Source organism: Poecilia latipinna, unplaced genomic scaffold, assembly GCF_001443285.1.
Source record: "Poecilia latipinna isolate Pla-1442-1.1 unplaced genomic scaffold, P_latipinna-1.0 Scaffold452, whole genome shotgun sequence".
In the NCBI taxonomy this organism is placed as follows: Eukaryota; Metazoa; Chordata; class Actinopteri; order Cyprinodontiformes; family Poeciliidae; genus Poecilia; species Poecilia latipinna.
In genome coordinates, this window is record NW_015113068.1 from 52079 (window position 1) to 78884 (window position 26806).

At 41.3% G+C, this 26806-nt stretch overlaps 1 protein-coding gene and 1 long non-coding RNA gene across 3 annotated transcripts; one reads left to right on the top strand and one right to left on the bottom strand.

Moving 5' to 3' along the window:
• Positions 1 to 7134: 7134 nt before the first annotated feature.
• Positions 7135 to 25810, bottom strand: kcnk10b (potassium channel, subfamily K, member 10b). 2 transcript variants are annotated; one of them, XM_015038790.1, is made up of 7 exons: positions 25134 to 25810; positions 20053 to 20468; positions 12173 to 12287; positions 10457 to 10617; positions 10054 to 10246; positions 9835 to 9977; positions 7135 to 8573 (listed from the first exon to the last, which is right to left on the bottom strand). In XM_015038790.1, the coding sequence occupies exons 1-7, from the start codon at positions 25186 to 25188 to the stop codon at positions 7923 to 7925; spliced, it is 1734 nt and encodes a 577-aa protein (XP_014894276.1). In that variant the 5' UTR covers positions 25189 to 25810; the 3' UTR covers positions 7135 to 7922. The 2 variants fall into 2 exon arrangements, with proteins under 2 accessions (XP_014894276.1, XP_014894277.1); XM_015038791.1 differs by having other exon boundaries at positions 25701 to 25805.
• Positions 15600 to 17696, top strand: LOC106951340 (uncharacterized). The gene is made up of 2 exons (XR_001425800.1): positions 15600 to 15690; positions 16046 to 17696. It is a non-coding gene; the product is annotated as an uncharacterized LOC106951340 (long non-coding RNA).
• Positions 25811 to 26806: the final 996 nt, after the last annotated feature.

The following is a 26806-nucleotide window of genomic DNA, read 5'->3' on the forward strand; positions in this document are numbered from 1 at the left end:
AAGAAAATGAGATGATTTTCAAACAAATACTAAAATAAAGAACAGAGAGGTGTGATGTGTTTGTAAGACTAGCAGGTCTGTTGATGTCATGGATTTTTGTCTGATTTTATGAACAAATAAAACAGAATTCAGGAAAAGTGTTATGGATTATGGACGTCCACATGTCTGGTTCATCCTTGAAAACAGCTTCCAGATCCACATTTATCCGTTCAAACAATAAGTTCGGACAGCGAGTGGATGTTCAGAGACGGACGGAAATGTCTGAATCAACCCGGAATAAAACCTGTGAAGGATCTTCATTCGTTATCCACAGTGAGACGTTTCCTGGACCAACAGCAGCCGGAAAGCCGCTCAGAAACCAAGAAGCCATTACTTCACAAACAGCACAAAAACCACGCTACAAAAATCATTCCTGTGGTCTGATGAAACTATTGTTTGGTAAACTGACCAGACCAGAACAGCTGAGTTCTGTCATCAGCAGTCGGTCATGCCGCTCTGCAGAGTCCAGCTAACGAATCATCAGTTGGATTCAGGACAGCAGCTCTCCAGGAACGCCGCTGGGTTCATTTGTCTCTGATTTACCTGAGAGTCTCTGTGTGACAGACTGGCCACCTGTCCAGGACGACCTCTGCCACTCAGCCGGTGACCCCTGAGAGGGGCTCCAGAAATCTGCTGTTAGCACATTTAACTGGGTCTAAAAAAAAGACTAAAACCAGCAGAGTAAAGAGAGAATTAACACAAGAAGGCAGCGTCTGCTGTTCCTCACTCGTTTATTCTCCAAGCAGCCAGAACCAGAAGATGTTGTGAGGAACTGAAGAAGTGTGATGGCGCTAAGAGCGACAGGAAGAGGAAAAGTTGGAGGAAGTGCCAGACTGTGGCCCCGAGCGGCGCAGCGGGTTTGACATGAAACGTACCGAAACACAGAGACGAAAAATCCGCCTGGCAGCTTCGACATCTGAGACTCTGAAACGAAGTGAGGTGTAAAGTGAAGTCATCAGAACCGAACCGAACCGGAGATCCTGAAGAACAGCACGTTCCAGGAAGGTTTCATCAGAGCAGGAGCAGTTAGCTTTATTCCACCTTAGCAAATGTGCTAAAACAGTTGAATCTGACTGAAACCATTCTGCAATAAAATATTTAGATTTATTACCAGCTTCAGAGGAGTCAGAATCTCTGTTGCTCTTTTCTTCTTCACACTTTGCGTCTCTAAGTGGATTTTTTTATGGCTGAGTCAGACTGAAACATCTGCAGGACTGGAAAGATACCAGAAGTGGACTGGATGAAAATACAGCAACAAGTAAAGAAACATTTTTCAGGACAGAAGCTGTTTCCATTCAACTGTCAGCAAAATCTGAGATAGCTTTAAAATAAAAAAAATATAAAAAAAACATCAATTATGTAATATTCTGTCACACAACTCAGCTGGTTTTTACCAGATTCCTGTACATTTTATACATAAACACACACAAGGCTCCCTCTGTCTGACATGAAGTTAGGCTGAGGTTTCATGCTTGTTTTTCTGAGTTTTGTTTTGTAGAATTAACCTTTAACTGTTTGGCTTTGGTTAATCATTTAGTTCCTGTGTGTGTTTGTGTTTATTTAGGTTTTCCTGAGTGGAGCAGCCATCATGATGCTGCCACCACCATGCTTTACTGTGCAGGTTTAGTTTTTCACATATTTTACCCAGAGGTTCAGTTCTGATCTCATCAGATCTCTCATTGCTGAGCTGGTAAACGTTTCTAGAGTTATTGTTCCTACTATTTTTATCTTGCATACGAAAAATCAGAAAGTGTGTGGGAAGTTCTAAGTTACAATCTTTGTTCCGGATCTGTTGACAGCTGGGTTTAAATTCGCTTCATGCTCCTCAACCTTCCTTTGATTGCTCTGGCTAATGTTAGGATGTGAGCCCACGCATGCTGTCAGCGTCTCCGGATGAAGCCTTTATTTACACACGCGCACACACACTCCTCACTGATGAATTGCACCATTAGAGGACGCCTCAACAGTCTCTGTGCCGGAAGGAAAAGTAAAGTCGCCACTTCTAGACGCTGACACAAATCAGGAAGCTCGGTTCCTAAAAAAGGACAACAGGTCGACATCTAGAATCACATTTCAGATGAAGGCTGAATGGAGAAATACGTCAAATCAATAAATATTTCCTAACAGTTTGTTTCTTCTCATTCTGTTGGTTTGTCTGCTTTTATTTACACTTTAAATGTTCAGGATGAGATCAGACTCAACATTATGGACTCTGGTGGTAAATACACATGTTTACTGCAGTACAGTCACTTTAAAAAGAAGCATTAAGTACTTCTTATCACCACTTCTATCGTTATCACAACAAAATATCATGATAATCTTTAAGTCCTTCCTGCACAGATGGCATCGTGACACCATGCTGAGATGAGGTTCTGAGAATGACCCGTTCCTTCATCAACCACCTGCATGTCCAGCTGCTGAGCAGGAAGATTTAATTTTATAATTATATCTTCAGAATACAGCTTGATTCCAGTGGTTAGTAAGTTAAGCTGAGTGAAGGTTGGGTGGTTTCTGCTGCAGATCAGGTCGTTGCTCCTCCTGACAGAAGATGCTCTCCTTGCTGTTCAGGCAGAGTTACGCAACACTGCAGCACACCGAAGATTTATTTAAATATTTCTCAGGCACCAAAAACCATTCATTGTGTTTAGGGAATGTCAATTCTTATGGCTACGCGTGCTTCTCCTTTTGCCACTTTATTGCTGCTGAGTCTCTGTTTGGATTGATTTTCTTTAACGAATCGCCTGCCAGCTTCCTTCCCTGTAAATAACTCTGACTGTCCACCACAACAATGTTCAGTCAATGATGCGTCCAGAGGAAAAGTATTTAAAGAGCAGCAATAGAACCGGACCAGATGCAGTGGAGGAGTGGGAGCCGCAGTGGGACGGGGGCAGAGGTCACGTTCACCTTGAGGTAAAGCTCTGCAGACTCCCCCCGCCCCTCACACACACACACAATCTTATTATTAATGTCTCCACCTTTCTGCCCTGCCTGGCTGCCTAATTGCCTGATGACAGAACCGGGCCGGACACGTGGTTCGGTCCGGTTCTGTCTGTGGCTCAGAGGGAGGGAGATGAGCGCACGCAAGGACCCGGAGCTGCAGCACGCCGCAGGTCACTTATACAGTCAGACACTCATTTAATTACCTGAAGCTCCAAACACACCAGAGGAGAAATCTGCTGCAGGAAGGAGAGACGGAACAGAAACGGGATGCTGTTCAAGCTTCAGGTTAAATTAAATATGTTTTTTGTGCCATTTGTTTAACAAATAAGTCCCAACTGATACAATTTAAATTAAAAACTAGTCTTTGGATTCTAGATTAAGAATAGCAGAAAACCTACAACAAGTTTTTCATTTTATTTATAAGTTTTATTGTAAAAGAACAAATGTAACTACTTCCTGTTTGGTAGTTTTGGTACTTTGATACCAGGACTTTCTTGGTCAGTATGAACAAAACGGAAAACAAAACTATGAAGTCAAACTCAAAACACAGAACTGGATGGAGGTTTTCTCCACAAAACTGGTTCAAATTTACACAGAGAGGAGAAAGAGTTCTTGATTTACCATCTGGATGGAGGTTTTCAGCTTTTGGAGAATCTCAACCAGAGGCAGAATATGAAAAGAAATCCAGAAAACATATCATTTTAAAATGATTAATTTACATTTTACTGCATAAAATAAGCAAGGAGATAGAAATCAGCTAGATACATTTACTATTACCATGTTTATTATTATTAAATATATATGAAAATCAAAACTAAACTTCAAATCTAAGTTTAGTTAAAGTTTATTTCTATTTCTATAAAGTGTTTAAAATATAAAGAAATCTCCCAGTTTATACTCACCAGACATTTTAATGATGTGATCTATAAATGTCTGCATTCATCAGATTAATGTTTTTACTTTTAACACGTTAATACAATCTGTTGCGGGCTCAGTGTTTGAAGACTTTAATAAGTGATCAAATGTCACAGCCAGAAGACAAAAATAATGCTGATGATGTCAATAAGAAGCTCAGGCTGCAGACGTCGGTGGAGGTCATCCCATGGCCTCTGTAGTTTTGGTTTCACTCTCAGCCAATCAGGGCGCTGCAGCTGAAGGCCAATCAGGACTCAAATATCGAACAAGAGTCACCGAGCAGGAGCCACAAACCACACGTCCCACTTCAGGGAACATCTGTCCGCCACAGTTTGTTTCCATTTCACCCTAAAGGGCAGCGAGTCTGAAGGGCGGAGGAGAAACTTCTGACACGCACTGAGGCCACGTTTCTCCATTTTAAATCAGTCCTTCTGTTAGTTCGGGTTAATAAAGCAATGTAGCTTTCTAGGAAAGTGGAATATTGCATCAAACCATTAAAGTATGTAACTTACAAAAACATGTTTTTCCAATAATTGCCAAAACTTTGACAGTTTGTTATGAGACAGATAATCTGTGAAAAGATTGATCTCCTCCACCTCCACCCAACCCCAATCAAAAACAACCAATCAGAGCCAGGAGGCGGGTCTTAGTGCTGTCAGTCATGCTCGTGCACTCACTGCAAAAGGTGGAGAAACAGCTAAACATTACAGGAAAACTATTTATCTGCTGTTGTCAGTGGCCATGCTAACTGGTCTTAGCATTTATGGCAGCTCTGCTGTGGTTAACCATCTGTAAGCAGAGAGCAGAGGGCGAGGGTGAGCAGCGCCTTCATGAGCCTGACTGGTAGCGCTAAGACCCTCCTCCTGGAACTGATTGGTTGTTTCTGACTGAGTGGCATATTTCTGTGGTTGGTACTGGGAGCACTGGGAGAAGGCACAGGAGCTGGACCTTTTCACAGATTATCTGTCTCATATAATAACAGAATGACATGGCGACAGTTTAATGTGTTATGTTTTGGGTTTTCACTGACTGTAAACCAGAATCATCAAAATAAACAAACTTAAAATGCATCGTTTGGTCTGGATGCAGGAAGACATGAGCTGCAAACAGCAGAACATTTTCTGCTGTAAGGAGGTAAAACCTTTTTGGCCTGAAAAAGCTGCTCATATCATTAGGCTGGTTTCCATGGCATCAGTCTCTTACCTTAAACGTTCTACCTGTGGCAGTCAAACATGCTGCTGAATAATACTCAGTGGGAAGCAGAAAGGACAAACGAGACATTCTGCATATTTCTTCACCGTGTTTGGTCCAGTTGGGGTTCTGGTCTCGCGTTCCGACCCACACAGCTCACACCCTGTCTGGACTCTCAGCTTCCTGTCACACCTCCAACGTCTCCAGCAGAGCCGCCATGTCCAACAATAACACGTGAGGACGCAATGAGTCTACCTGTCCCACCCGCCTGTCTCCAGCTGGACGGACAGAGCTGTGATGAGGCTGCAGGTCCAGACGGGTCGGTCCAGGGGTCCGGCCACCCTGCAGGGTCCAGCTTACAAAGAGTTCAACAGTTTGAAGTTTTTAAAACCATCCAAAAACAATAAAACACAGGATACAACCAGCAACACGTCATGACAGCTGAAGTTCTAATGTCCACCGATTTATCACATCCTGACCCAAACCAAGCTTAACTGAATCAGAACATTTCTCCTGATTTTGATTTATTACCTTTGAGGACACGATGCTGACATCCTGCCCACTCAGGTGATGTGATGAAGATAATCTGTGCTGTTTGCTTTGACTATTAGGAGTCCTAATGTTAAGTAGAAAATAATCATGATGAGTTATTTTAAATAAACTTGTGCAACTCAAATCTGTTTAAGTTCTTAGAGAAGCATTATCTCCATCCACCCAACCACTTTGGCTGCATCATTCAAACCCGCCCAGTTCAGTTCGCTTGAGCCCAGTCTGTTTGAGCAGGAAGTCCATTGATCGATGGACATGCGCATGCGTGAAAGGAATGAATCGGTAAGGCAGTTTTAAATTTCTGAGATTTATAAGGAAATTCTTAAATACACTGGATTTTACCTCATTGTGTCTGTTAATTTCGATTTGAATGTATGCAAAATAAACAAAACAAATCATTGACCAAACAGCGCTTCCTGTTTGAATCCCGCAAAGCATTGTGGAGTTCACCAGACGAAGAAGAAACTGGGAGGGACGCGCATGCGCAACCGACACATTCACTGCCACACCTAAGGTTTGGCAACACTGTTGATTATACAAGAGAAACAGACCCCTTGATAAAGCAAATGCTATTTGTAAAATGTGCCACACTGCTGTCAAATACACTGGAAGCAGACTAACCTTTAACTCACTTGAAACGTCGTCATGGACTCCGCGGAGACGGTTCACCTCTTCACATGAAGATTCACGTCGTTCAGCTCCACGCATGGTGAGGCAGCATTTCCCCCTCCACTCATGAAAGAGCCGTAACAGATGCTATCGACCCCATGCGTGTTATTGTTTACATCCGGAAATTTCGCGCATGCGCAAAATGCTGGAGGGCGAAAACACTATTTTACGTGCCATTTATAGCTGCGCTGCCGCCGTTAACTAAATGAGACCTGGAGATGTAGGTGTTATTCATTCAGTTAATCCAGATGTGTAGAGATCAGATTCCCATCCCTAAAACACCCATCATCCTCCAGCGTCCTGTGAATAAAACCCAAACATTTTATTTAAATTAGAAGTTTTATAGCAGACCAATAAAAAAATCATTTTTATTCATAAATGTAGGCTCACTGACTGAGCTTTTCAACCTATATGAAACATATAAAACTGTATGTTTACTAGGGATTTGGGTGAGAAAGCAGTTTAAGCATAGAAAAATGCATTTTTATTAAAAATTAAACACTTCATATCACTATTTTTTGTTCATGTTACAGCTTAATGGAAAATACACAAAACCGAGGTGTGTGGCTGATAGAAAAACAAGGAAACACAGATGCAAACATGCTAGTGAGTATAAAAATTAACAGCATAACATTCATGAACAGAATCAAGGTAGACATGTCAAATCCTGATAGAAAGAAAAGGCAGATTGAAAAAAGTGTAAAAAATTTGTGTACAATAAAGGCTGCTGACAATCTTAGTATGCCGGAGCTGTTTGGATGTTTGTGTTAATTCACAATTAGACGTTACAAAAACACATTAGTTTTACTGTGGATGAGCAGAAACCAGGAGTGAAAGCCAAACATTTTATTTTTTCACGAAAAAGGAAACATTATAACAGCTGTAACTCTTTAGGTTATTCCAGCTAGCTGCTATGGTTGTGTTTTAATAACCATGCACTGTGTATAGTTTGTTTTCATTTTTTTTCATCACAGATCTTAATATTTAGTTGTTTTTTTTACTGTCAGGCTACATATGCAAAGCCACATACAATGTAGGGATAATTGTACATGTCCTCTAGGTAGCTACTAGCGTTGTTTATTGATCCAGCAAAACCAAAACCCTCCAAACTGCAGTCATTAAGGTAGAAGTCCCTCCACAGCAAGCCGGCAGCCCATAAACAGCCACCACGGTATGAGATGACAAAATGATCGATAATGTCTCTGGAGATGAATGACAAGAATCCAGCTCTCTGGCTGTCGCGCCCACAGTGTGAGAGAAAAATAAGATTCAGTGTGAACAGATGGCCGACTCGTGAGCGCCTCTGGGGCTGAAAGACAACAGAGCCGAGTGTGACAGCTCAGTTCACATCACAGGTAGCCCATTTTACAGCAACATATGTAATGAGGTAATCGAACAACAGGCTCTTCTGGATGTTTGTTTTGATTCATTTTTGGCAGCAGGTTTTCTTCCCATTGCTATGGCACGATGACTGAATTTGATGGGAACGGTTCCAGTCGAAGCATAGGAAACAGAAAAGGCACGTTTCTTGACATCTCAAAGGACTGTGAACTCTCCCTGTGACTCAGTCCGACTTTCTTTCCGTCTCTTTCTACAGTCTATGTCTGCAGCTGAAGTGTTCATGCATTTGGGATCTGATCGCTCTCTCTGTCCTTGGCTTGTGTCGGTGTGAAGCCGTTGAGCTTGCTGCGCTCCGCTGCGTACTGCGACAGGTTTGTCAGGCTGATGTTTTCCTCTTTCTTTTCTCGGCTCTCTTCGTCTGGCTCCTCATCCTCGCCCGTTCTCTCCTCCCCTTGCATGGGCGTATTGATGGCCATGCTAGTACGCCGGGAGTCTTCGGTGATGTTCCTGCACAGGTCGCGGTTCTTGTTGCGCCGGGCCAGCTTGGTGAGCGAGCCGAAGCGCAGGTTGAAGAGGTTCTCCTCCGAGGAAGACGCAGTCTGTGGCGTCTGCTCGCTGCCTTGCTGGTCGTACGTCTCGCTGGCGCCCTTCAGCCTCAGGTTGTTCAGTTTGCCGTTGATGCTTTCTTGGGAAGAAGTCTTGAAGCGGCCGGCGTCCAGGCTGGCGAACATCGCCCGCTTCTCTGGAGAGAGAATGTCGAGCGAGTGAGCGCGCTGCTCCAGGCCCAGCTGGCGGCGCTCCATGCTGCGGATGGTGGCGGCCCGCTGGAGCTTGTCGTGGATCTCCACGCTCAGGCGCCGTCGCGTTTCACGGAACTCCGCTCTGACGTTAGCCTTCCACTCAGCAGCGTGAGCCTTGATCTCCCCGACCTGAAACAGAAAAACCAAAACGATCAGAACAGCAGTTATATTACACACATAGAGGTTCATCTGAACAAATCACAATATCATCAATAAAAGTGTTCACACAATAAAAAAATACAAACAATGTTTTGTTTGGTTTGACTTGCAAGAAAAAAAAATAGGAATTCATTTCACCATATTATTCATAGTTTTATAAATCTCAGCGTTCCAAACAAAATATACTGCTCAAAAAAATAAAGGGAACATTTCACTTTAATTTTGTGTGTGGCTCCAAATCCAGGCCTCCATTGGTTAATAAATTTGATTTCCATTGATGATTTTTGTGTGATTTTGTTGTCAGCACATTCAACTTTGTACAGAACAAAGTATTCAATGAGAATATTTCATTCATTCAGATCTAGGATGTGTTATTTGAGTGTTCCCTTTATTTTTTTGAGCAGTGTATTTAATTCACAAGCTCAAAATTTAGCTTATAAATTAAACATTTAATGTTCAAATTAAATATATAATTGAGGAGATAAGTATTTAGTTACCAGTTAGTTACTAAGGTCTGAGCTAAGTATTTAGTTTGGAAAATAAATATTTACTTTAGGACTAATTATTTAGTTAACAAACTAAATATTCAATTTATTAACTAAAAAAATTTGCTCGTAACTAAATATTTAATTTGAGATTACTGTAGTAAATATTACATGAATTAAATATTTAGTTTGGGAATCTGACATTCAGAAAATATGACTGAGAAATGAACTCCCATTTCTTGTCCATCACAAGCTAAATAAAATAAAATATTGCTGTTAATTTTTTACTGTGTCCCTCTACAAATGGCACCCATGGGTTAGTCCGCTTTAATCCATTTGTTATTAATTATTAATGTATTTCTAGAAAGTCCAGGTCGTTTATGGAGGTGTGAATACACAATCGAACCAAAATGACGAACTCTGGTCTACAAACCTCCGTCTGGGTTCGGTTGAAGTGAACTCTGATATGGTTTGTATGTATATGTGAACGCCAAGCGGACTGGAGAGTTGTAATCGATTGGATCTGGTTTTACCCAGTCAGAAATGCTTCTCTCTGACCTATGAAATCAAAATCATTGTTCAAAACTCCTTCTGTTCTTTGATTCGCCTGTTTGAAATTCATTCTGAGAAATTGAGCTCAATGGGAGAAATTCCAGATGGAGCATTGAAGGGAAATGAGAATTGAGTTGAATTGCGTAGGAAAGCGACACCAGGCTTGTTGAAGATGCAGAAATATGGACGCTCACCTCTTCTTTGGTCTTTTTAGAAAGAACTCTCAGCCAGTCTCCGATCATGCTGAGAACAGCAGCAAAGTACGCCAACCCCACCAGGATCCAGAACCACACCAGAGGCTTGTACCAGTTCATGTAGTCGATGGTGCGATTCCCACCTGCAGCAGGAGCAAAAGCGATGTTAGAGGACCTGAATCCTGCAGCTTCAGTAAACGGCTGCAGCTGTGGGACGACCTGCCACGTAGTCGCCGATGCCCACGGTGGTGAGGGTGATCACAACGAAGTAGATGGCCTCCAGCGTCGTCCAGCCCTCGATGTGCTTGAAGATGACAGCAGGGATGGTGACGAAGACGATGCAGCCGGCGAGGATGAACAAGAGGGCGGACGTCACTCTTATCTTCGTCTGACTGATCTGTCTGTGTTTTTGCTGAGCAAACCAAGAAAGAGATTAGAAACTAGGAAAACATGGATTATTAAAAGGTTCAAATATGATAGATTCACACTGGATATCCTTTAAAAAGATAAAGTGATACATAAACACAGCAGTTTTCAGACACTGGGCATCATTACATAGGTTGTTTTTCCTCTGAGAGCTAAAAAAACATCCTGATAAAAACAAAGACAACACACTCCTCACCCTGAATATCTTTTCAACTCGCAAGATGCTTTTCACAAACATGGTGCCCAGCTGGTCTCCGATCCCCGCCAACAGGAAGCCAAAGAGAGGGATGCCAAAGATGGCATAAAAGATGCAGAAGATCTTCCCGCCTTCCGTGCTGGGAGCGATGTTCCCATAACCTGTGGAGAACAGGAGAACGTTTCAGAACCGCTCAGACCCAAAACAGACGCAGAGAAGAGCAGGGAAGGCTGGCGCGTAAGACGAGGAGCAAGACTCAATCAAGCTTCTCTTATGTAACTCAATCAATCGATGGCCTTATGTAATACCTCTTAGTGCATGGAAAAGCTCCAACAGACTGTAATTAGGTTTAAAGGAAACTGCATTAATAATGACTTTACTGTAACATACAGAGATACAGTGAGGTCAGAATCAGTGACGGAGGAGGCAGCGTGATTCCTTCTTCTTTAACTCACCGAAACCCGACACTTAAAGCAGCAGCTGGCAGAATTACTTAAAACTCACATTTTTTACGTTAAGATGACGAATTTTGGTTTATTTTAATGATTTGCAAAAAGTTACGTGAAGCTAAAGGAAAATGATATAAATAAGAAAGTGAAAAGTGTTAGTATTTGCACCACTGAGTTGGTACTCTGGGGAACATTTTCACTCTTTTGGGGTTTTTCTCTGCCGGCTGTAAACATCTAAACTCTAAAAGTTTTTACTGTTTGCAGTAAAACCGAGCCTGCTTTAAGCCAGAACTTCCTCCCTGACCTGCTGCTCCGTTCCTGGATCTTTATGATGCTGAATGTTCACTCATATTTTTTATAAATAAAATATTATCTTTTATCTATCACATGATATATAAGACCTGTCAGAAGTAACAAGTGGTGTGTATGAATGGATTTTGTGAAGCTCTGTCCATGAAGGCAGCTGAAAGAGAAAGCTCATGTCTGATGAACCTCATGTTGGTGTTTTAAATGGTCTCTCAATCGTCTCCATGTTTTGTGTAAAAGCAGCAGGAGCTGTTTCAGGACGGCGGCTCGTCGTGAGAAAACAACATGTTTATGTCAGCAGTTTCTCTAAGCAATTATGAGAATGCTGAGCTTCACAGGCTGTTAGCTCCAGGAGCGAGCGCCGGCGTTCAAATCACCCGGGAATAATAATGAGACCCAGGTCAGCTGAGACTTTACTGCATCTATTCAACCACAGCAAATAAAACTGGAAAGGACAGAAAAACATTTACTGTCAAAATGGGAACAATGAAATGTATTTTCATAAATGTTTTGTTTTATATTAACTTGTGGTTTATGACCTTCGCTGATAGGCTAGCTCCTTTTAGCACAACTTGAATACAACAATGTTGTTATCTAGCATCCAGTTGGATCGTTTTGAAGCAGAAATGAACCTCAGTGGGCCGAGAGAAGCAGCTTTATTATCCATCACTGCTGCCAGCAGACCGTGCGTCAGATTTACAGACGTACCAGAAACATAACACAAAATTTCCAGCTCAGGATTTATGTATTTTAATAAAATTCTGATAACTGCATTAAAACTTTTACATGCTAAAATTTATGCAATTAATAGAAATGAACAAGTTAAAATTCATACATTAAAAAATGTTCTGCAAAGTAATTATTACATTCTGTGTGAGGTTTAATATTAAACTTGACATCTTATTGACTCATACGGCTGAGGCTGCATGAACGCGTTGAGCAGAGCCTCTCTGGCTCCTACCTATGGTGGTGATGACCGTTCCAACAAAGAAGAAGGCGCTGCCCATGTCCCAGTAGCTGGAGTTGTACGTTTCTCCAATAGGCCTCACTCCTGCGCTCACAGCGTCTATCGCATGCTGCAGGAAACAGGGAGGAGGGACACTGATCAAAACTCAAGATTTATATAGAAATAAACTCTGATCAAAGCACAGGGAGAGAAAATAGCTAAACATGAGCAGCTCAGCAGTCATAGAGAAGAAACGGTTCAGAGCGCCGGGCTCCCAGACAGACTGTTTCTCTGCCCAGATATTCACACATGACCCTCAGCATGGATCCTGTCACACCTTTGACCTTATTTATAACCTCTGTTTCCCCACAGTACGGCTCAGAGTTTTCTAATTGGAGCAACCAGACAGAGATCTTCAGGCATCTCTCCAGATGTTTCTGGAGTCATCGCTCCGCTCCTCTCTGCTCCTCAGCTCGGCTCAGTCTGGGTCTGCAGACCAAAACATTCATGGAAGAAGGTTGGTTTTCTATCTGCTGGGTTCAGTTCCCAGAGTTCAAACTGCCCTCATATCTCAGAGACGTCCAGATGAAATGGACCAACCCACAGCATCATCGATCCTCCACCATACTTATCTATGAGTTAACTTTTCAATCTGACCCTTGTTTTTTTTCTTTTGGTTTTATTTTGTATTTTTCCTGAATTTACATATTTTACACTAGTTGGCAGCAGAGCTAGTGTAAAAGGTGAAATGCAGCACTTCTGTTGTAGTTTGTTACATTAATCCATAAATATGTGTTAATGCAAAAAGTCTGGACAAACCACACACACCGTCACATTATGCACTTCATAGAAAAAGACTTCTAGACAAAATAAAGTCTAAAAATGTTTTAAAAATGAAAATACTTTGAAAATAAATAAAACTTTATATGAAGGTGATTCAAACATTTAATCTTAAAAAGTGGAAAAACAACATCTGGTGGAACCTTGTAGAGTTAAAATAGTAACATCAGGATTTTTTAAATTTATGAGTTAATATAAATTAACTCATAAATTATGAGTTAATTTATATTAACTCATAAAACATATAGCCCCAGGGATTTCTGGGGCTATTGTTGTGAAACGATTATTTCTGCACATGGATTTTGTTCCTCCAACCCTTAATAAAAGGTTTGATTTGTTTTTTCATTTTGGTTGAGAATTTGAATTTTTATTAGTTTGGTAGGAATAGTTTACAATAATTAACACTATTGTAAAAACACCAGAATTATCGTTTTTTTTTTTCATCAAATGGAAAAATAGTCTCACTAAACAAAAGGTTCTAAAATGGTACTGAATTTATTTCAAGGCTTTTAGCATCATGTTGCAGATTAATGTGATCCTGTAAATGCAGTCAGTAGGAATCAGAAGTTGAGCTACAAGGATCAGTCTTAAAGGACGTATTGGACTCAGTGCAAACTTAAACAACTCAGTTAAAATGTGAGTAAAGTCAGGAGGAACCTTCCAGAAGTTCAGGCTGCGGTTTCAGGTTAGCACACCTGGTCATGTGACCTCTATCAGCTGCTCTGTTACTCATAGTCCATTTAGTCCATAAAAGAATTGCAGAAAGAGTTTTTCTTGATCTTGTACTCAAATAATTTAAAGTTATGTTAGTTGTGACACTAATCAACAGACTGTAAAATCTGAGGGAGTTTCTTTGTTTCAGAAATAAACAATATTTATGGAGTGTTGTGTTCACACAGGATCTTGTTCCATGTTCCTGTTTAACCAAAGCTGTTCAGAGTTGGTCTTTTCTGTTTCGTCCACATATTATAGAGTGAAAACCAGTTACAGCATCTCTTCTCAATGATCTCCCTCTGGGCTCCATTATGCACCCAGGAACATCAACCTATTATCTTTTGTTCTTTATAATCTCTGTCTTTATGGGCATTAGATGAGAAAAGCATTTATTTTATAATTTCCATATACATGTGCTCGGTAATATTCTGCCTCTGGGGGCAAATGTTCACTGTGAAACTGTTTGCTCTCAGCACTGCTGGCGCGTCATGCTTTCAGCTGCGGCTTCTTCATTCAGGGCAACCCCCAATCTGTTCACTCAAGCTTTCTGAAAGCTGCAAGCCGTTAGAATAAAATATGCATGTACTCTTCTGACACACATTTCCAAGCAGTAAAACACAACCTGCAAACACGCTGCTGGACGTGCTTACTCACCATCTCACCTCAGCTGCATCAACCCAACTAACAACATCCACTCAATCTAAAAATAATCACTTTCAAAATGCTTGAGGTTTTAATAAACAATCATTTATGAGGGAAAATATCCCATCAAAAAAGCCAAAGATTTCCTAATTTTAGAGTCGAGGGGCAGAAATACATATCTGCTCGATGTGTCTGAATATTTTATAAGGACTTCTATTTTTGCCCCATAACTTTTACAACCACACTAAAAAAAAGGATCTGTCTGAGATGCAAGTATCAGGTTGTCCAAATAACGGCTAATTTATTCAAATCAATAGTGAAAACAAATATTTGTTATGTTAAGACATTAATTTACATCTAAAATCAATATAAACAGAGTCATTTTCATCTTGGCACACAGCTCCACACAAAGCTGCAGACACACACACACACACACGCACACACACGCACACACACACACACACACACACACACACAGATGTTCAGCCAGTCTACAATGATGCTGTCAGCTCCACACAGGCCGTGCACAAGCCACATGGACGCCACCGCTACAGAGTCAAAGTTCCATCTCAAGCTAAGCTAAGCTAAGCTAAGCAGACACATTCCTCTCCTTGGGATGCCGGATGCTTGAAACCAAATATGAATCTCAGCTTCACCTCCTTTCTAATCAATTCAGCTAATAATTATTTGATCACTTGAGTCTCTTCACTGAAATCTCATTCCTGAACAGTCAGATAATTCCAGAAGCTTCATACCTGGTCACACCACAGCAGATCACTGTGAATGCCACAGCCTTTCTGCCTAAATGATGCTCTATTCAGAGCAACACACATGCTTCAGACACAATTCTTCATGTTCTTTAAACTAACCAACATAACAGTAACTTTTAAACTACGGTACCCAAATCTGTGTCTGCCTACAAACCTCAGTCTGGGTTCGGTTGAAGTTCGGTTTGAATTCATGTGAAAGCTAAGCGGAGCAGAGGCCGCTCCAAAAGCAGGAAATGGACTACAGCGCAGGGCATTCTGGGTAAGTGTAATCAAAACAAATATGTTAGCCTAGCGCTAGCAGCAGAAATGGCTCCTGGTCTTTAGCCTAAAGAGAAATCCTCCCACCGCTAAAACCTGACGCCTCCATCTTGTTTCCATCTGGTGAAGAAGGAAGTTGCTCTCAGTGTCTTCAGAGGTTTTGTGTTGTTTTCTTCAGTGGATCTTGGTGCAGCGCCCCCACAGGCCAGGAGGGGAACAGGTTGGTGTGACTCAGAACCATAGCAGCTGGAGGAGGAGCAGATGATGGAGTTCTGGGTTCCAGTAGAACCGGGTCCAACGGGCTGTCAGGTGGGAAAACATCTGATGTTGTTTTGTCCACAAGCCAGGATTGTTATTGTTTGGTGGCAGACAAACTAGAATAGTCAAAGGAAAATGAGGGCTGACACCCTGTCGTTTATGAGATTTAATAAAAACTATGTAAAGCATTTGAGAAACCTTGCAGGTGAGAATTGGTGGATATAAAAGCAACACAAGGTCTCATTTTGTACTGGAGGAAGTCGAGTGTGAAATGACCAAGACTGGTTTGAAAAGTCTCAAACTCATTTGAGGTTATTTTTGTCTGATGTGAAACTTTGTGAATTTGGTAATTATCCAAACTGTTTGTTTCTCCGTAATGTTCTGGTCTGCTTTGGTTTCTCTACAGGTGCAGAAACGCTGCCACCTCCAGCTGGCTGATGCGTTTTCTCGTCCTGCGCTGCAGATCATTAGAGAGCAGACCGTCGCTGCAGATTTCCATCCTCTCAGCGGCGTTTCCTCCCCTCAGCGGGTGACAGCAGCGATCCGGGCAGCAGCTTCCTCACGCTCTCCACCCCCTGCTGCATTCTGACACGCTGCCAACAACTCTGCTCTGCAACACTTTCAACATCAGTAACACCTGAACACTGACCCAAACCACCTTGAAATATTTGATGCTACAACCAAGAACTGAGTTCAACAACAATAACAGGTGGTTTTACTACTAAAGAACAAACTCTGAACTAATACTTTAAGGCTAAATCCCTCCTCTGCAGCATTCTGTGCAGCTAATCCTTAGAAATAAAAACAAACCCAACCTGTTACACTTTTCTCTTATGTTACATAATTCATGGCATGCTAGAGCGTTTCTGATGTATTTTTACTTGCAGTAATCCGGTGAATGCAGAAGTTTATTTGCAGATTAGTGAGTCATCAATACATGGAGCCTAACTGCTGCCAGAGACATAATGCCACAGTGAGTCATCAACCAAAGCCAATTAGGGCTGCAGTGTTTGTGGCACCCAGTGGGTGAGTGGGCATCTGCGGTACCGGAGCAGACGTGACGAGGTCAACAGACGCGCATGGCCGCATTAAGTCAGCACACGCTGTGCGGCGAGCCTTAACGAGCGCTGCCGTCCTGATAGATCGGCCCACACAGGCTTCCCAAGGTTGCCATTTTCCTGTCAACTTCTCCACCAGAACAGTTTGACAACAGAGCGTCGCCGCTGCCAGCTCTCCGCTGAGCGACTGGAGCACAAACAGATAACTAATAACCAAAGCTGTAAGAGGAGCAGGCAGACTTTCTGATGATGTACGTGTGAAGCAGCAGGTCCTGCAGGCCTTTTCTTCAAACAGCAGACACATAAAACTGAGTCATTCTGCTACTGTAAGAGCTGCTCCAACGTTTATTAGGAATACGTTTGTTTTTCAGAAAGACTGATATTCACTTTCTTCCTCTTTCCATCAGTGAACATGTCATTATTACATCTGTGCAGTAATCATAAATCTGCTGCCAGTCAAGCTTAACAAAGCTCAAACTTCAGAGAACTTTGAACTGAACAATGACGCGTTTTACTGACAAACTTAAAATGAATGCAGCTTTAATGATTCTCTATTTGTGTTCTGAACCAAAGATTTTCACAGTGTTTACAGGAGCAAACTCTGGATGTTGGATGCATTTTTCCCTCCAGCTGAGCAGAGTGACAGGCAGGAGATACACTAAGGACATTTAAACCTTAGATACGCTCCTGGTTGTTAGCAGATCTTTTCCTGCTCAGTTCGTTTCTTTGTGTTCAGTTTCTTTTTTTTCTTGTTTCTGTTCTTTCTGCAGTTAAATGAATGAATCTTCGATCGCTGTTATTTTCTCCTCTTAGTTTGCAGTTTGAAAGTAATTCATTATTTTCCTTCTATTTTCCAAATCTTTATAAAAACACTGACGCTGCTGGTTTCACTGTGACTAAGTTTAAAAAGGTGAAGAGTTGTGCATTCTTTTGAGACACTTTGTAAAGTTTGGAAACTCAAACTTTGACATGGGCAAATAGAAAGTGTTCTGAAGAAAATCCATGTTGTCATTTCATAACAACACATTAAGATTTCAGGCTGGCTACGGTTTGCTGTTCATCAGGTAGAAACCGAGTCATTCAGAATTCAAATATATAAATCCACTGAACACACTGAGATAGTCTTCCTTCAGACTGGTTCTGTCATGGCATGAATCTGAAGTAGAGATTGAGCTGATTTGTCCAGAAGACGCTGCTGGCTGTGATTCACTCCAGGAGGTTTGTGTCTGCAGATCTGCTCAATGAATAATTGATTCCTCTGGACCCCAGGCTCGCCACGCTAAAGGTTTTCATTTCCACACGTCTTCTTAGGCAGTACTTTCATTGATTTTTTCAAAAACTCATGATGGAGCATCAGTGGCTGAAAGGCTGAGTACAACAAAGGGAATGTGGTGCAGAAAAAGGACGGATCCCAAATAAAGTTTGGATGAGCTGCAGAGGGAGAGAGGCTCTGCCGAGCAGAGTGGGCGATCAAATGGAGTTATTCTGGTGGAAAGATGAGCGCCACCGACCCGTTTGGGTTAGTTCAAGGACTGGGCTGCAGACTGAGAACTGCCTGGTTGTTGCATAAGGTTGTTGTTGCTGGGTTCTTTTTCCTTCCTGGGTTTTTTGCAGCGTATTGTAACGGTTTCTGCAGTCTGGCTGATCTTCAGGCCTGAACCTGTAAACTTTCTGCTCATCGTACTCCGGCACATCTCAAATCATTTTCCCATTCCCGTTTCCACTTGTGCGTGTCATGGTGATGCAGTGACCCTCAGTCTGGATGATGATTCAGTTTAATGCCAGAGAACAGAATAAATCACTGCTGTGCTTCATATCACTGCTGCTGACAGAGTAAAAAACAGTTAAATGGACGGTTAATTTGGATCCTGACTGAACTCGGTCTCTGTTTCCTGGACTATAAACTGACAACAAGGGAAATTTCAAGTCCTGCTGATAAATTACTGGTTCAGTTTGTCACTGGTTGAGTTTCTACTTGAAGTCAGAAAAATCCCAGCAACTTTTTTTATTTCCTTGAACTCTACATGGATCATTCTGTCCCTTTTCTCTGGAATCAGTTTAATTAATTCTAACCTTGAATTGGATATAAATACATTTGACTTCCAAACTGTGACTAATACAGACAGGAGAACGTGTTGAAGGAAACAACAGGTACACACACACCTCTGCTCAGGTTTCACAGGCGAGGCGGAGTGTCAGAGTCAGATCAGGCGAGACTTTTCTGAAGTTGACAAGAACATCCTCAGATATCACACTCAAGTTCAGAAAGCTGCAAAAATGTAGAATTGATCTTTAAATGTTGGAATTAAGATCTGAGATTCTCCAAACAGTGATTAAATAAACCTGAAGTTAGCCTCTCATATAGCAGATGTATAAATGTTAAGCCAACAGAGGACAGCAGACATCACCTCTTCTTCTCCTGACCTGTCCAGCATTCTCCTTTTCTTTATGACAAATGTCAACATGAACAGACAGTTCAGATCAGATTTCTCCTGTGACATTTCAGCCTCCAAAACAACGTCTGACTAATTTACAGCGAATCATCACTGATCTTCCACATGTGAGATAAACTCCAGGCTGATTTTAGCTATGCTACATAGAAACACAATATTAGACTGTGAAAATAGACTAATGGATTCATAGTGAAACATTTTGTTTTTATTCACAAATTAAATTAAAAGTGAATTAGGAGAGTTTTATCATCTTGATCTCTGGTGGTTTTGTGGCTGTTGCTCGTGTTATTTCCATCTGTTCTAGTTTTTATTTCCTCTCTGTATTTTGTCGTTTGTCTCCATAGTTTTCCCTCCATCCCTGATCTGCACATAAACATGCAGCCTGTCGTTCTTTAGGCTTTTATTCTGCAACACTTCCTGCCTTCACCTGTTCTGTCACAGCCAGATATGGTGACAAACATTTTGTCTTAGTTTACAGTTAACAGTGGCGATCCTCAAGGTTCTGTCCTCAGTCCCCTCTTGTTCATCTCTTTCCTCTTGGTAGTTTCTGCTGCAGAGTCGATATAAATTTGGTTACAGTGAAGTCCACACCCAACTCTACTTTATTTTAGGGCCTCAATCGTCTCTCTTACCGTTCAAATGAAACTGAATGCTGGTTTACCTCAAGATTCCTCAGACTAAACTGATAAAACACAGGTTATGTTCATTGGTACAAAATCATCGGTTTCTGTTGCCTGCTGTTCCATGACTCTCCCTTCCCTTAGGTTAAAGGTCAAGGCGTTATCCTTCACTGAGTAAGTTATTCTGTCCTTGAAGAACTTGACTTGCTCTCCAACTCCTGAAGCGTTTTGAAAGCCCATCTGTTGGAGACTAGATGCAACATGGATAAGATCCAAACCCACCTTGATGATGGCGTCCAGCTCGGTGGGAGTCACACAGGGGTTCCTCTCCAGAAAGGAGGCCTTCTCCAGGGTGATGCTGGTCTTCTGGTTGCTCTCAAAGGGCTGCTCCAGGGCCTTGAAGGCCAGAGCTCCAGCCACCAGGTAGAGGACCACCACCACGAACACCGCCATCACCGTCTTCCACTTCATCACGGACTGCAGCGCCGCGATGGAGCCGTCGGTGCTGGCGTCCAGGCTGGCCACCATGCTGGCGGAGCGCGAGGAGATGGAGAGGCGCGGCAGGGCGCAGTGGCCGTTGGCCCGCGGGTCGTAGCCCATCGGGTTCTGCATGGTGGCCACGCTGGCATGGACCAGGCTGGACTTCACCATGCCTGGCTGCATCTTTTTGGGCGGCACCAAGTGGGTCTGGACCGCCACTAGGAAACAAGACCAGAAGAAATGTTACGTTTTATTTGGACAGACGGAACATGAAAATATTTCCATGGCCTGGAGGAAAAGTACAAGAAATCTGGAGATTTTTTCTTCCCTGTAAAGTGAATGCAAAGGCATTTTGGTCTGCCGAATCGATCCCAGAGCCCAGACACATCTATCTTGGTCTGTGGTAAACAGCTTGTTGACATGTAGAATTAAAAATGTAAACCAATGACATGGGTTTAATTAAACCATTTCTAATGGTTTGCAGTTCAGATTTAATAGTTAGAGATATCTTACTGCATGCAGACATAAGAGCATTACAGCCATTAAAATCCCTATTATCCCCACTCACAAGGTCTATAAAGCTTTTCTCTGCTCACTCGCGGAAAATAGACGGAATGCTATCAGGAAAAAATAAGTATTATCCACGTTAGGCTCGCCCTCCTTCACCTTCAGATTAACTTCAACATCAACTTCTGCTTCAATCATGCTGGAAAGTATTAAACAACGTTCTGATCTAAAAATATGGAAACAGAACTAAACCGAGCAAAACAATCATTTACAAACAGTTATGGGTTATTGATACGGGCAATACGGCTCACACCCAGGGCGCCACTGAGTGAGGGGATCACAGGTAGAAAGCAAACAAAAAAGTTGTTGTTTGCACCTCAAGCAATTTTTGTGCTTGTCTTTATTTTCCATCAACAGAGAATAGATCCTCCGTCCTGTCCTCCGTTTGGTTTTCACAGAATAACAAAAAAGTTCTAGAAATAACGGCGAGTAGTTCATGGCAATGAAATGGTTCTGACTGAAGTGGGGCCGGCTGGGTTTTAACACGTTCATTTTGATTAAATAATTAATAGATTTTAACATGTTTGCATTTTGCATCGTGTTTCTGGTCTGTTCTGATGCACAAGCGACATCCAGAAACGACGAACCGCAGCGCCTCTTCTCTGGTCCACTGAGGGTTAATTCCTCTAAACGATCTGATTGGACGAAGGAAAAGACTATTGATGTATTGAAGTTGTGCTAAAAACAGTTAGCCTATCAACGAAGCATGAAATAGCATGCTAAGCCTGTAGCAGCTAACGCTAATGTCAGTGAGCACAGCCCAGATTTCATCCATTAATGATCAGGACTTCCTGAAATTCTGGAAAGATGAACTTTTAAGTTTTTCAATTGAAATACGATTAATTAATTAAAGTCCCAGAAATGAATTGGATTTAAAAATGAGACCAGCACAGCCTTCATGCAGACAGGCCTCCCTGGTTCACTAAGCTGACAGCAGATCTAACATCACTCTGCTGGGTTAGGTATTAATAAATGCATAAGATGTTGCTGCAGGTCAACAAGCCACAGCATGAAGGAACCAAATTTAGAAAACTTTTAAATGTGTTGGCTTATGAAGCTCTTCAGAGCTCTGGCCTCCACCCAAACACCCACACCTCTCCGGCTGGAGCGCCTCAGGGCGGCGGCTGTCTGAGACGCTTCTCATCTCCACATGGAGGGTCGGATGAGAAATGGATTTACTGGAGGAAAAACGGTTCTGCTTTAACGCAACTCTATGCCAAACATCCACCAGGAATCAAGAACGTCCAAGAACAGTCTCAATCTCTGACAGAGGAATCATTTTAGTTATTCACTAAAAGTTACGTTTACGGGCAGCAATATACCAAACGCTGCAACAAGCTGCACAGGAAAAAGCAGCAGAGTCCTGATCAACATGGGGAAAACACCCTCAGTTCATCTCGTCCTTGGGTTTGTGTGTAAATGCCTTGTGAACACGCTGGAGCTGACTTTTCTTCTGGTTCTGGATCTGTTGGTGAGCAGCGCGGTGCCGTTGGCCTTCCTGTGGAAACTGAAACCTCGGCTGAAGCCACCAAGTCTGCAGGTTTTATGCAATCAGTTCTGGACAACCTCAGGAGCCTCGCGGCTCGCAGCTTCCTGGTTCACCACCAGGGGGCGTAGCTACTGCTTCATCAATGCTAAACATAAGAAATATGTTTCCAACTGAATCTTTTCAGGTAATTGACTTTTTGTAATTTTTTTGTGTAAGGCAGTAATCTCTTTTCTTAATTAAGGCTTACAATAAAACATTTCTATCAACACTAAAAATATTTCAAGTGTTTTTCTTTCAAGGATTATTCATGCAATGAGTGACTTGAAAATAGGATTTATTGATGAATTTGGAAATAATTCTTGTAAGATTAGTTTTATTTAGACATTTAAACTCTTGATGGGTAATCTGTTCATCACAAACAGCTGAGCAGTTCCAAATGTTCCCAATAAACTGATTTTGCAGAGAGATTAAAACCTTCAGGGCCAAATGTAGCAGTAAATGTAAATGTTCTGTAATCAGTGGAAGTGGATAACTAACGTTTATATCACTGTGGGTGATAACTGTGATAAACAATGAAAAAACAGGAAAAGTTGTTTTATTTACTTTGTTTTTTATGTAATACATCTTAGATGAAGCAGTCTTCAAGGAAGAAAGTGAAGGTGAAAAACTGCGGCTCACCAGGAAACCATGTTTTATGACATTTAGAAAAATAAATGTAAACTAAGAACCCAAACTACAACTTGCAGTCCAAACCAAACTGCAGCGAACATAACACCGTCTGGCTTCCTGGAGGTGAAGGTGCCATTACTGTAAATTCATTTGGAGCTACTGAAACAGCTTCACATTGATTCCTGTAAATTAGATAAGCAGGGAGGGGAAAGTGTTTCATGCTATTAGATGCCTTCACTCCTCTGGCCTCACACTGCGCTTCTCTGACCAGAGAGGAAAAAGGAAAATACACAGATGATGATCCATAATGGAAGAGGTGGAGCTGATGGTGGAGGAGCTGATCCCATCGGATGTTCTGATGGGACCTGCAGAACTTCTGGGTTGGAGCTGGTTGAAGTAAAACTCCAGCAGGTTTCTGCTTTTCCTGTTTCACTCTTTAAACAGTTTTAATAAACGATTTGAAATAAGAGTCAGATACTGTTGGTTCTGTGTTGGTTCTGTGTTGGTTCTCTGTTGGTTCTGTGTTGGTTCTGTGTTGGTTCTCTGTTGGTTCTCTGTTGGTTCTGTGATTCCTGATGGCAGCGAGCTGCTTCCAGGCATTAACTCATAAAATCCGCCATCAAGCTGCTATTGAACGCCTGCATCTTCCGGTAAAAGCAGTTTTTCAAAATAAAAGTCATGCTGTCAAATATTTAAAATGCACTAACAAGGAATCTGGTTAAAACATATATAAGTTATAAAAATATAAAATCTTTAGAGGAATGAAGTAAGGATAAAAGGGACACTATCTACATGTATTTACATTCATATGTAATTATCTATTTTATTTAGAAGAAATAATTTTACTGTCAGGTTTCACATGATGTAAAGTTTTTATAAGGCAAACTGAAGAAATTAAAAAGCTGATTCTGTTTTGAGTCATCAAATGTTTAGTCCAGTCGATGACATCACAAGAGGTGAGAGAGGAAGCTGATCGTTTGTTTGGCCGTTTTTTCCTCTGAGCTGCAGATCTGGCAGTTTTCACACTGTTTGCTTTGAAGAGATTTAAAACTTTATTACTACTTCAGACTTACAAATAAATGAGTACCTTAGTAATTAATTAAAATGTCATATTGAGCTGATATGCACATTTTTAAAACTGGTTTAAATTATTTAGTTAAATTTATTTTATCTGCTAAATTGGTATAATCTCTACTTTTACATGTAGATGAACATTTATATGAATGAATTTGTGCAACTTGTTTCAGAGATTTTATCGATTAAAATCTCTGTAGAGAGGACAGATGTTAACATTTCATCTATATATATTTGGACTAATACTGTAGAAACTATACGTTTGTCACTAAAATGAATGACATGAGTAAAAATCATTTCATTTGAAATATTTCTTCGGATCATTTGGTTCTGCTTGGTTTCTGGCTTGTGATTAAAAGTTACTGAAAAGTTATTAACTTAAATAACTTTATGCTTTTTGCTGAGGCTAAGAGAACATAAAACTAAATTATCATAAACTGGATCAGAGTGCCTTACGTCTGATTTGACAGTTTGTCACTGAATCCAGTTTATTTTTATGAAACTGGTTTGAACTGGATTTATGGTGAATTTCAGTTTAAATGAATTGGACCTGTTTGTCTTTTAATGTGCCTTAAGACATCAGTAGATAATTAACACGATATAAATGAACTGAACTGGAGTGGAACCAATATGCTTAACTGAAATGTAGATATGTTCAATGAATATTATTTATGTATCTCTAAAAATGAAATGAAATATCTTTTGGATGAATTTGGAAAGTAGCTCTTCATGCTTTTGTTTTGAAAAGCTTCGTGTCTCAGACATTCTGCTGTTCTGACTTTCCCATCAATGCTGCTTTGCACAACTAAGAACAGGAATGATGGAGATCTGGCTGTCACAAACACCTTTCTGCTGTTTACACCCATTTGCATGATTTAGACTGTCGGTGCAAATAAAAGACAAATTAGCAACAGGAAACAGAGCAGAACTGTTCAAGCGTGTGAAGAATGTAATGCGGATGTGCTGCAGGTAGCTGCTGCTGCTGCTGCTGCTGCTGCTGCTGCTGAGACGAGCCTTTCATATCAACACATTCTGGAATTGGCAGCAAACTCAGGATTTAAGAGGAAATGATGGATTCACCAACCTTGCTCTGGGTCCCAGTTTACTTGTTTTGTCGGGTTTTCTATTGGAAATTTCATCTTTGATTTGGTTCCTTAGTAACCAGGGAGTGCAGGAAAAATATTCAGCGCGAATCCCAAAATAAAAAAAGAAAGAAAGAAATCAAATCAAGTCACGACGCATTCCGTGTCCATTTTCTCAGAGAGCAGCGATGAGCGCATCGACCAGCCTCATTGTCTGCCTCTCCGCTGGAGCTGCTTCCCCCTCCTCCTCACCCCCGCGGTGTGTTCAGACAGCCTGCTTCAGATGCCTTCCCCCGTGGTGCCGCACCACTCGCTGGTCCGAACCACATCCCGTGTCGCACTGGAACAGTGGTCCGGTCCAACTCGAGCTGCCGGAGCGTGTCTATGTACGCGTCTTTACGCACGCCTCACACCAGCAGCAGGAACAACGGGGGAGGATGCTCTGCTCTCCGCCCTCCCTCCCAGCAGCCACGACTCCACCTGCCTCTCCGTCAAGCCGCATCAAGCTCAGCATCACTTTTATTTCCCACCAGCGTTTATTTAAATCTATGCGGTAACATTTTACTCACTCTTTATTTGTCCACAAACCAGGATTATCTTGTCTTCATTTGGCAGCCGGGAGATGAGCACATGGCGCGCAGCGGCACCAAATCATCAGCAGACACATATTACATCATTCACATGTAGAGGTTGGGGTGAATTATTAATGAGTGTGATGGATAAGAACCGGTGACCTTCTGTGACCCATCAGACCTTCTGTCGATACTCCTGATGATGCATTAAACCAGAGCTGCTGTCTGGGGGAGCCCCGCTTACTGCGATGCTTTTATTTAAATTTAATGGGCTTCATATGATTTCAGTTCAATTAAATAAAAAACTATGATATGTTGTTTTTTTTGTTCATTTCTGACCCTGTTTGCACATCTGAGACACAATTTGTCTTTACATTTATTCAGTTTATTTCTAAAGTGCCATTTAACAACAAGGCCGTCTAAAGACACTTTACAAAAGAAAGAAAGAAAGAAAGAAAGAAAGAAAAGAATAAATAAATAAAAATTGTAAAGAGCAATGTGTAATCAACCAGTCCGGTCAGACAAACTGAACTTACAGTCCAATTTGATTTGAGTTTAATTTATTATTCAAATTATTTAAAAAAAATCCTTTTTATTCTAAAGCCACAGATTGTTTAAAGTATCAAAATCATTTTCTTTTCTTTTCAGATTAAGATCACATAGCAGCAGGATATGTTGATAACAAACTGCTAAAATATTAATAAATGGCTGTCAGTGAGAATTTAATAATATTGAACATCTTTTCATATTGATGTAATTTTGCTTTTATGCAGGTAAAACCTGCTTTGATTTGATTGATAAATATATTTAAGCACATAACTGTTATTCCAAATGTTCGACACCAACATCAAAACGAAACACTGAAGTCTGCTTTGGGTCAAAACGCTCCAAGAGGCAGAACTAATAAAGTTAGTTATAAAACTCTGGACAAATTAATCTGAAGAAAATATGGAACCAGATCAGAGACAAGTGAACTGAAAATGTCCAAAAGTAAAATAAAGGCTCATAAAATAAGACACCAAACTGGAAAATACAGTTTTTATTTCATTATTAGAAATTATTAGAAATTGTTTTTTGTTTGTTTTTCTTAAATTGCTTTCTAT